General features: G+C 34.6%; 1 protein-coding gene across 3 annotated transcripts in view; it reads right to left on the bottom strand.

Annotated features, from left to right (window-relative positions):
* CEP162 (centrosomal protein 162) overlaps window positions 1-15,146 on the bottom strand; it is an 81,838-nt gene continuing 66,692 nt past the window's right edge. For all 3 annotated transcript variants that reach the window (XM_006926342.3, XM_015600541.2, XM_025042584.1), the window contains 2 exons: window positions 10,674-10,808; window positions 1-1,612 (listed from right to left, as the gene is read on the bottom strand). In XM_006926342.3, coding sequence (XP_006926404.1) covers window positions 1,403-1,612; window positions 10,674-10,808 — 345 coding nt within the window. In that variant the 3' untranslated portion in view covers window positions 1-1,402. The remainder of the gene's footprint in view (window positions 1,613-10,673; window positions 10,809-15,146) is intronic.

Below are 15,146 nucleotides of genomic sequence, written 5' to 3'. Positions count from 1 at the left end.
TAATAACCAAAATAGTTTATAACTTAAAATTTTACATAAAAAAATAGCAAAGTATAATTAATGCTTTTTCCTACTCTCAGTTAAAGGACATTAAAAATGTTGGACATTAAGACATTAATTGTATTTCTTGTATTTTAATTTCCACATTTCACGTTTGCTACCCATAATCTATTTTGTGCTACCCATAATCTATTCACCAAGATCTATTTTACCTGTCCTTTATAAAGTATTCACTTTGTCATTATTATTCTATAATTGCATTTATTGGCATGTGGTTATTGAGCACATAGAATGTGTCTAGTCCAAACTGAAATGTGCTATAAATGTAAAATATATCAGAATTTAGAAACTTAGTACGAAAAAAACAAAAACCAAACCAAAACGTAAAACTCAACTTTCACATTCTGGCTACATTAGATTACATAAATTACTAAAATTAGTTTCATCTTTTAAAAAATCTTTTAAAATGTGGCAACAATAAAATCAGAAATTACATGTGGCTCACACTGTACATGTACTGGACAGAACGGGGCTAGGACATTTGAAAGAAACTGGCTATACCTTTAACTTACCAGTATTTTATATACTCACTATCTGCTTTTGGAAATGGGAATTATAAAATAAAATAAGAATCTGGCTACTTTTATGCATGCTTTTAGTTTTTTCTAATGGACATAAATTATTTTTTAAATAAAGTAAAAATGTTAATATTGTTTTAAAATCTTAGTTACAGAAAAGAACTGGCATTTAAGACATGTAGCATGAAAGATTAAAACAGTGAATAAATCAAATTCACCTATTTCACTTGTGAAATATATTTTGTACCTGTATCAAGTACAAAAATAAGGCACCTAGAGTTAGGAATAGAAATCTGGGAGAACACAAGAGTTCACTGTCTACTTGTACAGAAGTTACAATTCTCATCAAAATGATGGCGGAAGCTCTCCTATTAAGGTGACTGACTGTCAATGTGACTGTCTAAGCCACTGTGCTCTCATATTCCTTCCTGTGTTTCCATAAGAGGACCTGTTTTTTTGCACCAAGAATTGAGAATACACACTTAAGTCAACAATGACAGAATACGTGCAATTTTCTTTTCCTTCCATATCTAGCATGTGAGAACTTTTACGATAAATCTAACACTAATCACCTGACATAAAGGGACTTGTTCATGAATTATTTAAAATATGACTAGTTACTGATTTTCAGTAAAATATACCATAAAGTTTTTTTGTTTCTTATTGGTTAAGGGCAATTTATTCTGAAATGTTGCTTTTGTGTTGTTTGCTTTCTGGCAAAATACTGGAACACTTGTTATCAAAAGCTTCCTTCCGACACTGGCATAATCCCAGCCATTATCCATCTTCAGGCGTTCCCAGGAAGTCACATGAATTCTGAGTGTCTAATAATACTCTGGTGCGTTCACTTCATCTGCAAAAGAAACTGGCACAACCACCCCCTGCCGGTGCAGCTCTCTGAGAACATCTAATATTGAGTCTAATTCTGTGCGGAACTTGTCCAGCTCACGATTCTTCAACTGTGCGAGTCTTTTCCATTTCTCAATTTCTTTGTTTTGCTCCGTTTCCACTACTTGGTGTGTTTGCTGTATTATCTGTAAATAAAAATCCATATTACTGTTACAGTTCATAGTGGGGGTGAAGAACATTTAAACAATCTCAAGGAGCTAAAGCGGACAATGCTGGCTATAAGTGGGAGGAGAGGGAGCCCTACCCAACCGGCTCCACTGTGTCAATGAACAGGCTTGCACGTGAAGAGGGTGAAAAGTGGGACATTTAGAATCTAGTTCTGATAGGGATTTTTAGTTAGTTAGTTTGTTTGTTTTTTTAAGCTGTGAATAATGAGTACTATATTGCATCAGAAATTTCTAATAACTTGGTATGACTCCAAACATCTCCAAAAAGCTCTTCCTCTTAAGAATAGCACCTGAGATGCAATCAAGATAGTTTTAATATACAACACATGTCATTATGTTATAGCACTAGAAATGATAAGAAAAGTACACACATGTAGCATCTATCATGTGTCAGGCTTGGTTTTGAGAATTTTATCCATGTTAACTCATTTAATTCTGCCACCACACTAGGAGGTGAATTCTACATATTTATCCCCACTTAACAGGTAGGGAAATGGAGGCACAGATAAGTTAAAAAAAATTTTGGTCAAGGCTCACACACAATCCATTGAAGCAGTCAGGATTCCCACCCAGGCAGCCTGGCCCCAGAGTCCCTGCTGTTAACCACCACATTAAACTGCCTTGCTTATGTGGGTCAATTTTTTCAGCTATGAAGTGAGGGTACCCATTCCAGTACCACAGGGGAATCATTAGTCACAAGCATTACAAACCAGAGAAAGCGAGACATACAAAAACGACTACTGAGGGCAACAAAACCAATAACGTTCCTAAATATTGAATATGCTGAATGAACATCTCTAATATAATTTTTATCAATGACCCTGCCTTACTATAGAGTTAATGTCTTAATTCTAACATAAAAGCATTTCAGAAATATTGTGTAAATAGGTGCTTGAGTTCAAGGGAACATCAAATGCTATATGAATTTTTAATTTTAAGTAAAACATTATACTTAAATTTTAGATGGCTATTATATGGTGAAATTAATTTGGCATTTAACATTTTTTTCCAGTTATATTGAGATATTACTGACATATAACATTGTATGTTTAAGGTATACAAGGTAGTTGACTCAATACACACACACACATATCATTTTACCATATGTTTATGGTAAAATTACAATAAGTTAACATCTACTGCCTCACATAGCTTCAAAATTTTTTCCTTGTGATGAAAATTTAAGGTTTACTTTCCTAGCAGTTTTCAAATATACAATACAGTATTGTTACTATAGCCAGCATGCTGTACATTACATCCCCAGAACTTACACCGAATGTTTGTACCTTTTGACCATCTTCACCAATTTCCCCCATACCACCCCTCCTCTGGCAATTACCAGTCTGATCTCTGTTTCTATGAGTTTTTTTAGAATCCATATATAACTGAGATCATACATTATTTGTCTCTGTCTGATTTACTTCACTTAGCAAAATGTCTTCAAGGTCGACCCATGTTGTTGCAAGCAGTAGGATTTCCTTTTCTGTGGCTGAATGCTATTCCACTGTATGTATATACACCACATTTTCCTTATCCTTCATCCACGGATAGACATTTATGTTGTTTCCATGTATTGGCTATCATAAATAATGTTGCAATAAACATGGGGCGTAGATCTCTCTTTGGTATAGTGACTTGTTTCCTTCAAATATATAAAGTGGAACTGTTGGATCACACAGTAATTCTATTTTTAATATTTTGAGGAACTGCCATACTGTTTTCCATAGTGGCTGCACCAATTTATATTCCGCCAACAAGAGTTCCTTTTTCTCCGCATCCTTACCAACACTTGTTATTTTTGTCTTTTTGGATGACAGCCATTCAACAGATGTGAGGTGACATCTCATTGTGCTTTTGATTCGGATTTCTCTAATAATTAGTGATCTTGAGCATTTTCATATAACTGTTGGCCATATAAATATCTTATTGAAAAATGTCTATTCAGGTCCTTTGCTTTTTTTTTTTTTTTTTTGCCATTGAGTTATGAGTTTCTTGTACATTTTGGATTTTAACCCCTTATCAGATGTGTGGTTTCCAAATATTTTCTCCCACTTCATAGGGCTGCCTTTTAATTTTTTTGTTTCTTTAGTTATGTAGTTTTTATAGTTTGATGTAGTCCAACTTTTTTTTAAATTTTGTTGCTTATGCTTTAAGTGTCATAATCAAAAAATAATTATCAAGACCCAGGTAAAGGAGCGTTTTCCCTATGTTTTCTCCTAGGAGTTTTATGGTTTCAGGTCTTATTTTAAGTCTTTAAATCCATTATGAGTGGTGTAAGATAGGGGTCTAGTTTCATTCTTTTGCATGTGAATATCCAATTTACCCAGAATTATTTATTGAGAATGTCATTTCTCCATTGAGTATTCTTGACTCCCTTATCAAATACTAGTTGGTTGTATATGCATGAATTTATTTCTGGGCTCTTGATTCTGTTCCACTGGTTTACAGTCTGTTTTTAATGCCAGGACCATACCGTTTTGATTACTACAGCTCTGTAATATAGTTTCAAATTTAATAAGTGTGATGCTTCCAACTTTGTTCTTTTTTGTCGAGATTGCTTTGGCTATCTGGTGCTTTTTGTGGTTCCATACAAATTTTAGAATTTTTTTTTTCCCATTAGTTATGAGTCACTTAACGACGGCGATACTGTCTGAAAAATGTGTCATTAGGCAATTTTTGTCACTGGGTTAACGAACATCATAGAGTGTACTTATGCAAACCTAGATGGAACAGTCTACTTCACACCTAAGCCATGTGTATAATCTTATGGGACAACCAGAGTATATGCAGTCTGTCACTGACTGAAATATCATTATGCAGAGCATAGCTGTACTGTAAAAACGGCCAATGGAATCTTGTTAGGGATTATACTGAATCTATAGATTGCTTTGGGTATGTTAGTGTTGTTTTTGGTTTTACGTGACTGGGTAGGTTAGTTTTGGGAATGCTAAAAATTTTTACATATAAATTAACAGTAACTGCTTCTTTTTATGCCATTTCAACTTATCAAAGGTTTCATAGGTCAGTCTACTTTTGGATAGTGGGGAAAATCTGCATTAATTCTTCCAATCTATAGATATGGGATACCTTTTCATTTATTTGTAGCTTTAATTTCTTTCATCAATGTCTTATGTCTTATAGTTTTCAGTCTACAGATATTTTACTTCCTCGGATAGATTACCAAATATTTTAATGTTTTTTATGCTACTGCATATAAGATTTTCTTTTTCAGATAATTTGTTATTATATAAAAAACTAGTGTTTTTTTTCACTAGTGGATTTTGTATAGATTTTTATACCCTGCAATTTTACTGAATTTGTTGACTAATGAACAATTTTTATGTGAAGCCTTTATATACATTTGCTATATATAAGATCATGCCATCAACATAGTCAATTTTACTTCTTCATTTCCAATTCTGATGCTTTTCCTTTCTTTTTCTGGCCTGATTGCTCTGGCTAGGAATTCCAGTAGTTTGGAAGTCCAGTACTGTAGGTGTGGTGACACTGAGCACCCTTGTCTCGTCCCTGATCTTAGAGGAAAAACTTTCAAACTTTCACCACTGAGTATGTTAGCTGTGGGCTTGTAATATATAGCCCTTACTATGTTGAGGTACATTCCTTCCGTACTTCATTTGTTAAGAGTTTTTGTCATGAATGGATGTTGAATTTTGTCAAATGCTCTTTTTTGCATCTATTGAGATGATCATGATTTTTATTTTTCATTCTATCAATGTGACATATCATACCAATTCATGTGCATATGAGGAACCATCTTTACAAATCTCAGGGATGAATCCCACTTAATTGTAGTGTATAATTTTAATGTGGTTTAATTTTTTTTTCCTTCTTTAAGAATTTTTGCACCTATATTCATCAGAGATAGTGACCTACAGTTTTTTCTTGCAGTGTCCTTATCTGCCTTTGTTATCAGGGTAATGCTTGCCTTGTAAAATGAGTTTGGGAGTGTTCTTTTCTATTCTTCGGAAAATTTTGAGAAGGACTGGCATTAATTGGTTTTTAACAGTTCGACTGAATTCACCAGGAAAGTCATCTGGTCCTGGGCTTTTCTCTGTTGGGAGGTTTCGATTACTGATTCGGTCTCCTTACTAGTAATTGGTCTGTTCAGATCTTATGTCTCTTAATGATTCAGTCTTGGTCAGTTTCTGGGAATTTATCCATTTCTTCTAGGTTGTCTAATTTGTTGAGGTATACAGACACACCTCTTTTTATTGCACTTCACTGATGTAGCATTTTTTACACATTGAAGACAAGATACCCTACCAGCAAAAAGATTACGACTAGCTTTATTGCAATATTCATTGTGGTTTTAATTTGCATTTCTCTGATGATCAGAGATATTGAGCATCTCATTCATATGTCTATTGGCCATCTGTATGCCCTCTTTGGAGAAATCTCTATTCAGATCCTCTGCCTACTTTTTAATTGTATTGTTTGCTTTTTGGTGTTAAGTTGTATGAGTTTCTTATGTTTTGGATATTAACCTCTAATCAGATATATCATTGGCAAATATCTTCTCCACTCAGTAGGCTGCCTTTTTGTTTTGCTGATGGTTTCCTTTGCTATGCAGAGCTTTTTAGTTTGATGACGTCCTGTTTATTTTTTCCTTTGTTTCTCTTGCCCAAGGAGACATATCCAAAAAAAACCAAACGAACAAACAAAAAAACCAAAAACAAAAAAACAAAAACCTAAGCAATGTCAGAGTTTACTGCCTATGTTATCTTTTAGAAGTACTTAAGTCTTTATTTTGAGTTTATTCATATAAGAAAGTGATCCAGTTTCATTCTTTTGCATTTATCCGTCCAGTTTTCTCGACATTTAATTGAAGAGACTGTCTTTACCCCATTGTATATTGCTCCTTTGTCACAGAATTGACCATATTGGCGTGGGTTTATTTCTGGGCTCTAGGTGGTAAGCTTAGATTCCTTTATCTCTTGTGTTTTTGCTAGAAGTTTTTGCTTCGTGGTTACCATAAAGCTTACTTACATAAGACAACTTTCACTTTTAAGTTTATTTTAAGTTGATAACAACTTAAGTCGAATGCATTCTAAAGTTCTACATTTTTATTTCTCCTGTTTTATGTTTTTGATGTCACAATTTATATCTTTTTATCTTGTGCAGCCCTGAAATTATTAGTTATATTTTGATTACTTTTACCTTTTAACTTTCATATTAGATTTATAAATGATTAACCCACTATCTTTACAACATGAGATTATTCTGAATATTGGCATATATTTACCTTTGCCGGTGAGATTTATACTTTCAGATGTCCTATTACTGATTAACACCCTTTTGTTTCAGCTTAAAGACATCCTTTTAACATTTCTTGTGAGGCTAGTCTAGTGGTGATTAACTCCTTTAGCTTCTGTTTGTCTGTAAAACTTTCTTTTATCTCTCCTTCAATTGTGAATGACAGGTTTGCTGGGTAGAGTATTCTGGTTGGAAGTTTTTTCTTTCAGCACTTTAAATATATTGTGCTGTTGCCTTCTGGACTGCACAGTTTCTGCCGACAAATCTGGTGATGGTCTTAAGAAGGTTCCTTGTATATATCAAGCTTTTTTTCTCTTGCTTTTTTCTTTCATCGTCTTTAGATTTTGGTAATTTAATTATAATGTGTTTTGTTGTGGGTCTTTGGGTGTTTCTTATTTGGAACTCTGGGCATCCTGGATCTGGATGCTGTTTTATTCTCCAGGTTATGAAAGTTTTCAGCCATTATTCTTCAAATTGTTTTCTGCCTTTTCTCTCTCTCTCTCCTTCTGGGACTCCTGTTTGATGGTGTTCCATTAAGTCCCTTAAGCTATCTTAACTTTTTCTTTCATTCTTATTTATTATTTTTTGTTGCTCTGATTGAATGATTTTCACCACCCTGTCTATGAGTTCACTGATCTTTTCTTCTGCTTCATGCAGTCTACTATTGAACAACTCTATTGTATTTTTCAGTGCCGTTATTGTATTCTTTAGAAGTCACAAACTATTTGGTACTTTCTTATAATTTCTACCTCTTTGTTGAAGTTTTTACTTTGTTCAGGCAATCACTTATTTGTTTCATAAAGACGCTTTCTGGTGTTTTAACTTGTTCTTTCTTTTGGAATCTCCTCGTCATGGAAAAGCTTGGGGATTTGAGCTCCCTATTGATTGTGGGTCACTGCAATGGAGGTGGGGATTATAATAAGGTTGTGTCTTAGCCTCTCCTACCCTTTTTGATATGTTTTTCCTTGTTCACCTGATGCATAGGAGTTCAGCTAGTTTTTCAGGGTCTTTTTTCCCCCAGAGGAAACTGTTCCATATGTAGCTGTAGATGTAGTATGTCTATGGGAGATGAATTCAGGAAATTCTTATGTTGCAATCTTGAAATGGAACTTGTCTTTGACTTGAAGACTTATTTATAATGTGTCTTGGTGTAGACCTTTTTAGGTTCTATTTAGGGTCCTTTGGGCCTCATTAATTTGAACGTCTGTATCTCTCCCCAGGAGTTTCAGCCATTATTGCTTTAAGTATACTTTCTATTTTCCTTTTTCTTCTTCTGGAGTTTTCAAAATGGAGACATTATTTTTTCTAATTGTGTCTCAAATTCTGAAAACTTTTTAGGTTTTCATTCTTCTATCTCCTATGACAAGATAATTTCAAATGATCTATCTTTCAGTTCACTGATTCTTCTGCTAGGTCGAGTCTATTGTTGAACCTCTTGATTCTTCAGTTCTGTCCTTTGTGTTTTTCAGGTGTACAATTTGTTTTGATGGTTTCTATTTTTGTTGAATTTGTTTTGCTCATGTATTTTCTTATTTTGTTTAGTTGTCTCTGTGTTCATCTAGTTCCAACTTCTTTAAGAGGACTATTCTGAATTATTTTTGTCTGAGAGTTCATAGCGTTCCAGTTCTTTAGGGTCCGTTATTAGAGCTTTATTAGTTTCCTTTGGTGGTGTCATATTTACCTAATTCTCATGATCCTTGATTTTTTGTGTTGGTATCTGTGCATTTGAGTAAGTGGTCTCCTTTTTAGGAGGTTTACTTTGGCAGGGACAGTTGTATGCCACTCAATGCAGCTTGGGGTTTTGGACACGTTGGCAGTAGTATCCTTGGGCAAATCTCCTGGAAACTATTTTGTTCTTTTTTTTTTTGACTGTGATTGGAATCTCTTTTTTGTGGGGGAGGGTGAGGCCCTGACCTCATACCTTGATTCTGCAAATGAACACAACTGCTGGTTGGTATCTCTACTTGGGCACTGGTTCAGAGGAAAAGTCAGTCTATCAAGATGTCAGTGTTGGTTGCTGTAAGGCCTGCCACCCTTTCTTATCACAATCTGATCTCCAGGGCTTGAGCAATACAGATTCACTCTGAAATCCCCATGAGGCGAGACCCACGTGGGCCTCTTGGAAGCAACCTACAATTGTGGGCAAGCTGAATGTTCACCTTGGGCTCTTTTTTTCACTGTAGATCCTCATGGTGCACACTGTGCCTGCCTGGGGGAGGGGTGATGCTGTCAGATTGTGACTGTTCCTCCTACCCTTCTTAATGCACTCTGTGGTCCAAATGGGTCCTTTAGCCTCATTTCTGTGTTCTTAGATTTTATGGATGGTTGCTAGTTAGTCTTCTTATGAGGCAGACTGAAGGTGTAATGACCAATGTTGCCATCTTGACGATATCCTAATTTATCATTTTACCATGTTGTATGTGAAACTGAAATCCATCACCTCTATAAATCAAGGATGTCCTAAAAATCCTACTATATTTTTCCTCTAGTAACTAAAACAGTCAAAATTTATAAAATAAATGTACATATTAAAATAATGTATACAAGATTTTTCAATATATGTACATACATTAATCACATTTATTTATAACAAGACTCCAAATTATTAGCTGTCATAAGGCTATAATACAGTGTGTGTCTGTAATAAGTGAGGAAGAAAATGTTAAACATATTCAACAACTTACAACCATTTCCTGGGACAGGCATTAAAAAGTGACACATGGGGTTGGCTTTGGTGAAATGGCGATCCATTGTGATGTCTTAATTCTATTATGGATAATGGCTTCTTGGTGTACAATGTGTTTTTAAAAGAAGTCCACAAATAAGTTTGAGTAAGAATGAGAAATAAATTTCATTAATCTCTTTGTTCTCCATTTCACATTTTGTAGTTCTGAGAGAGATAAAAAGCTGGAATCTTGATAGGACTAAATTGAGCTAAGGTTTTTCTGTGTAACTTAAGTCAACTATGAAGCTCTCAATGATGGTATTTTTTGTTTTCAAAGGATATATAAAGTTACACTGTTTTAGAGTGAACCTTTGTATGTCCCCCTCTTCAAATGTTGAAGCCTTAAGCCACAATGTGGCTGTATTTGGAGGAAGGAACTAATTAAGGTGAAATGAAGTACCAACAGTAGGGGCCTGAACATTTTAGATGGATTGGATTAGTGTCTTTATAAGAAGAGGCATCAGAGAACTCTCACCAGAAAATGAATCGACTGGAACCTTGATTTTGGAATTCTAGCTTCCCAAATAGTGAGAAAATTAGTTTTTTAATCCACTCAGTTTGATATTTTGTTGTTCCATTCCAAGCAAACTAAATATCAGTACCAAGGCTCATGCCTAAAAACACATCATGCCCTTACTTTTGCCATTTCTGATTTCTATTAATTTACCTGTTTATAATTAAGTATAGTAATTATTATTAGTATTAGGCACATAATAATTTAAATAATCGCATTTTAATGTAAATATATTTCTTACAAACTTTTATTGAAATGAACTTTTTAGGTACCATCAATCATTATGAACATGATGTATCTTTATTTCTTCGAATGTAAGGCAAACCAATCTTCATATATTTGAGATTTAGTCTTTCTCTTAAAAGCTATATATTTATTTTAAAAATATCAATATATAATGGAAACACTTTAAGAAGTTTTGCTAAGAATGACAAAACTTTAGCAAACTGGAGGTTACTTAAAAGTGAAGAACTACACAAATATGTAAATGTGATTTACCACTTTACCTGTTGAAGTTCCTGCTCTCTTTGTTTATGTCTCATTTCCATCTGTTTAATTTTCTTTTCTAAGCCCATGAAATGTTTCATCTCTGGTGTATGGCTTTCTTTGGCTTCTCTCAATTCTTCTAACAGTTTTGTAATCTAAAATGGAGTTATGAAGTACATGAAAAACTATGATAGCAAGGAAATAAGTAGTTTTTAACAGGTAGTCTTAAGAAGTAAGAATGTTCACCACATCTTCTTTGTAAAAAAAAAAAAAATGTATATAAGAGGCTTCTTGTTACCAAAGGTATCTTGAGTTTTTACAATAACTAATAGCTTTCATTCCCTGTGCCCATGGCAGAAATGATAGTCTACAGAGCAAAGCCAGTGGCCTGTTCAGACAGGGATCTTGGGGTACTGGTTGGCTTGAGTCAAGACCACAAATAAAGAGCCTTACCAGCACTTGAGCTGGTTCTCCCACTATGCCTAGGCAGGGAAATATTTTGTAGCCCCTCACATTGCTGAATAATACAGCTTTCAGCTTCTCTGACCAGGGAACCTAACTAGAGCACTGCCTAAAGCGGCAACTGAACAGCAAGCACAACCTGTGGGTCTCCCTGTCTACAGAACAAAACAGATGGCCCCATTTGCCCAGAGAATTCAGTACACAGTCTTGCTTGATTCAGGTCCCCAAACAACAAGGTGAGCAGGCTTTGGGGTCTGTCTTGCTGCCTTTCCAGGGCAGAGAAGCTAAGTATAATATCTAGTCGTGCATGTCTAGTAAGCCTGACCAAAGAGCCCTTCCTACAGGGAACCAAACTAGATATCTGTCTGACTATACTCAGACCTCAGAGTTTGGGCAGTGGCCTTGCTCCAAAGTAGCCATGTGTTGCTTAACAATGGGGACATGTTCTGAGAAATGTGTTAGGCAATTTTGTTGTTGTGCGAACATCACAGAGTATACTTACATAAACCTGGATGGTATAGCTTATTACATATCTAGGCTACAAACCTATACAGCATGTTACTATACTGAATATTATAGGCAACTGTAAGACAATGGTATTTATTTATCTAAACAAAGAAAAAGTACAGTAAAAAATACAGTATAAAAGATGAAAAGTGGTACACCTGTACAAGGCACTTACCATAAAGCTTGCAGGACTGGAAGATGCTATGAGTGAGTCAGTGAGTGAATGTGAAGGCCTAGGACATTGCTGTATATTATGGTAAACCAATAAACACTGTACACTTACACTACACAAAATTTATAGAACATGAGATTAAATCAAGTATAAGAGAAAATTATGCAATCAAGAGATATGAACATGAGATGTATGAGGTTGCTGCCAGTGTAACAAGGTATAATGTTTTACAGCAAACTTTTTTTTGAGTAGAGAACACTGTAAAATAACAATTAAAAAGTATAGTAAATATGTAAACCAGTAACATGGTCAAGTATTATCATCAAGTAGTATGTACTGTACGTAATTGCATGTGTTATACTTTTATATGACTTAGAAACAGTAGATTTATTTATACCAGCATTTCTATAACCAGGTGAATAATAACTGTGCTACATTGCAATGGCTATGATGTCACCATGCAATAGGAATTTTTCAGCTACTTTATAATCTTATGGGACCACCGCAGTATATGCGGTCCACTGTTGACTGAAAAGTTATATGGCACATAACAACAGACCTTTATAGCAAGCCCCACATGCCCAAAAATGTTACTGGTAGACATGGCTAGAAACCCAAAATGAGCTTGTGAAGAACTTTCTCTGCCAAAGTGAACCTGTAAAGGCTGGAAGAGGAGACCACTTACTTGAATACAAAGATACCAACAAAAAGAATCAAAGACGAAGAAACTCTGGTAAAAATGACAACTTCAAAGGAAACTAATGAATAAAAGATCTACAAAATGTCACACAAAAAATTTAGAGCAATCATCTTAAGTTTAGAGCACTACAAGAACACACAGACTTAACTAAATGAAATTAGGAAAACAATGCAGGAACAAAAAGACAAGTTCAACAAAGAAATCCTAAGGCTGAAAAATATGACTGAACTGTAGAATTCAACAGCTTCGACAACAGACTTGACCATGCAGAAAAAAGTCAGTGATCTAAAAGGCCATTTAAAATTATCTCGTCATAGAAGCAAAAAGAAAAAAATGAAAATGAGTACAGAAAAGCTATGTGACTTATGGGTCATAATCAAAAGAAACAGTATCTCATCTCCATTTTAGTATACAGAAGGAGAAAAAAAAGGGACAGAAAATATAGTTAAAGAAATAATGGCAGAAACTTTCTAAACCTGGAGGAGAAACAGACATCCAAATCCATGAACCCCAAATATGTTGAACCCGAATAGGGTTACACTGTAACACATTATAATTAAACTGTCAAAAGTCAAAGAATTTTGAAAAACAGCAAGAGAAAAGAGAGAAATCACATACAAGGTAACCCCATTAAGACTATCAGTGGATTTCTCAACTGAAACATTCAGGACAGGAGACAATGAGAATGATATACAGTCATGCACTGCATAACATTTAGGTCAATGACACTGCATTAACAACAGTGGTCCCAAAAGATTATAATGGATTATAAGCAAAAAGTTAGTTTCCAATGTTGAAAGTAAAGGCTGGACCCAACAATGATGGTGAATTTACTGCTGGATCTAGGTGGTTTAAATAAGTGAAGAGGCTCAGCATGCTGTCCACCCACTGTGTGCCCATGGACCTGACTTTGCCAGGGGTAAGAGTTGATGAGAGAGCAAGAGGAGTGGGTGGGGGAGTCTGGAGCCACTCCCCACACATGTGTGCACATACTTGCTTCCCTTCCTTTTCTCTTTATCTCTCTTTCCTCCCAGTCTCCTTTCTCTTTCCCCTTCCTCCCTCCCTCTCTTGCTCTCTTTCTCTTCGGCCTCTTATTTCTCACCTTGAGCTATCTCTCTCTCTATCTTTTTCAATTCTGCTTCCCTCCCTCCTCCAAACATCTACTCTCCCTTCCCATGGTGCCTTTTTCCAGTCTTCCTCCTGCTCCAACAAGCATACCATACATGCACAGTTTATTATCTTTTATACTATATCTAAATGTACCTCTTTTATGTTCAGATTTGTTTAGATACACAAATACCATGGTGTTACAACTGCCTACAGTATAAGAACATGCTGTACAGGCTCATAGCCTAGGAGAAATAGGCTATACCATAATAACCTAGGTATATAGTAGACCATACCATCTAGATTTGTGTAAGTATACTATATAAGTTCCCACAATGACAAAATCGCCTGATGCATTTCTCAGAATGTATGCCTACTATTAAGTGGTGCATGACTGTATTCAAAATATTAAAAAAGACCTGTCAATTAAGAATGCTATAACCGGCAAAGCTATTCATCAGAAATGAAGGAGAGATAAAGGACATTCCTGAACAAACAAAAGCTGGGGGAGTTCATCACCACTACACTTGCCTCACAAAAAATATGCTAAAGAGAGTACTTTGAGTGAAAAAAAAAAAAGAGGTAACATGATAAAAACATAAGGTACTGTAAAAACTCACTGATAATGGTAAATATATAGTAAAAGTTAGATTGGTAATAGTGGTGCATTATTCACTTACAACTCTAGTTTAAAAGTTAAAAAGCAAATGTAGTAAAAATAATAACTACAGCAATCTGCTCTTATACAATATAAGAGCAGTTACACAATATAAAAGGTATGCAAATAGTAACAGTAATAACCTAAAATGCAGGGAAAGGAGATGTAAAAGTGTAAAGTTTAGAAATTCTATTGAAGTTTTTATTAGTTCGAAATAGAGTGTTATATATAATTTTGTGATATTTTAAGTAAGACTCATGATAACTACAAGGGAAAAATCTGTAGTATTTATATAAAAGCATGATTAAAAAAAAGTCAAAGCATACTAATAACAAAAGAAACAAAACACAAAAAAAGACAGCAGAATAGGAAACAAGGAAATATATACTTACAAAACAGCCAGAAAGCAATGGACAAAATGTCAATAAGTCGTTATCTATCAATAATTACTTTAAATGAATTAAATTCTCTAATCAAAAGACACAAAATGGCTGAATAAATAAAATTACTAAGATTCAATGATATACTATCTACGATAGACTCACTTTAGCCTTAAAGACAGACACAGAATGAGAGCGAAGGGATGGTAAAAGATATTTCAAACAAATAATATATAGAATAAAGCAGAGGTAGGATACCTGTATCAGACAAAAGACTTTAAACTAAAAGTGGTAAAACGAGATAAGGCTATTATCTAACAATAAGAGGGTCAATCCATTAAGATGTAACAATTCTTAAGTATTTGTGCACACAATTTTGGAACACCCAAATATGTAAAGTAAAAACAGAGCTAAAAGGTGAAATAGCAATATAACAATATTTGAGAACTTTAATACCACATTTTCAACAGCAGATAAATCATCCAGACCGAGTATCAATAAGGAAAT

Source organism: Pteropus alecto, unplaced genomic scaffold, assembly GCF_000325575.1.
Source record: "Pteropus alecto unplaced genomic scaffold, ASM32557v1 scaffold7, whole genome shotgun sequence".
Lineage (NCBI taxonomy): Eukaryota > Metazoa > Chordata > Mammalia > Chiroptera > Pteropodidae > Pteropus > Pteropus alecto.
This window is presented reverse-complemented; position numbering and strand designations above follow the sequence as displayed.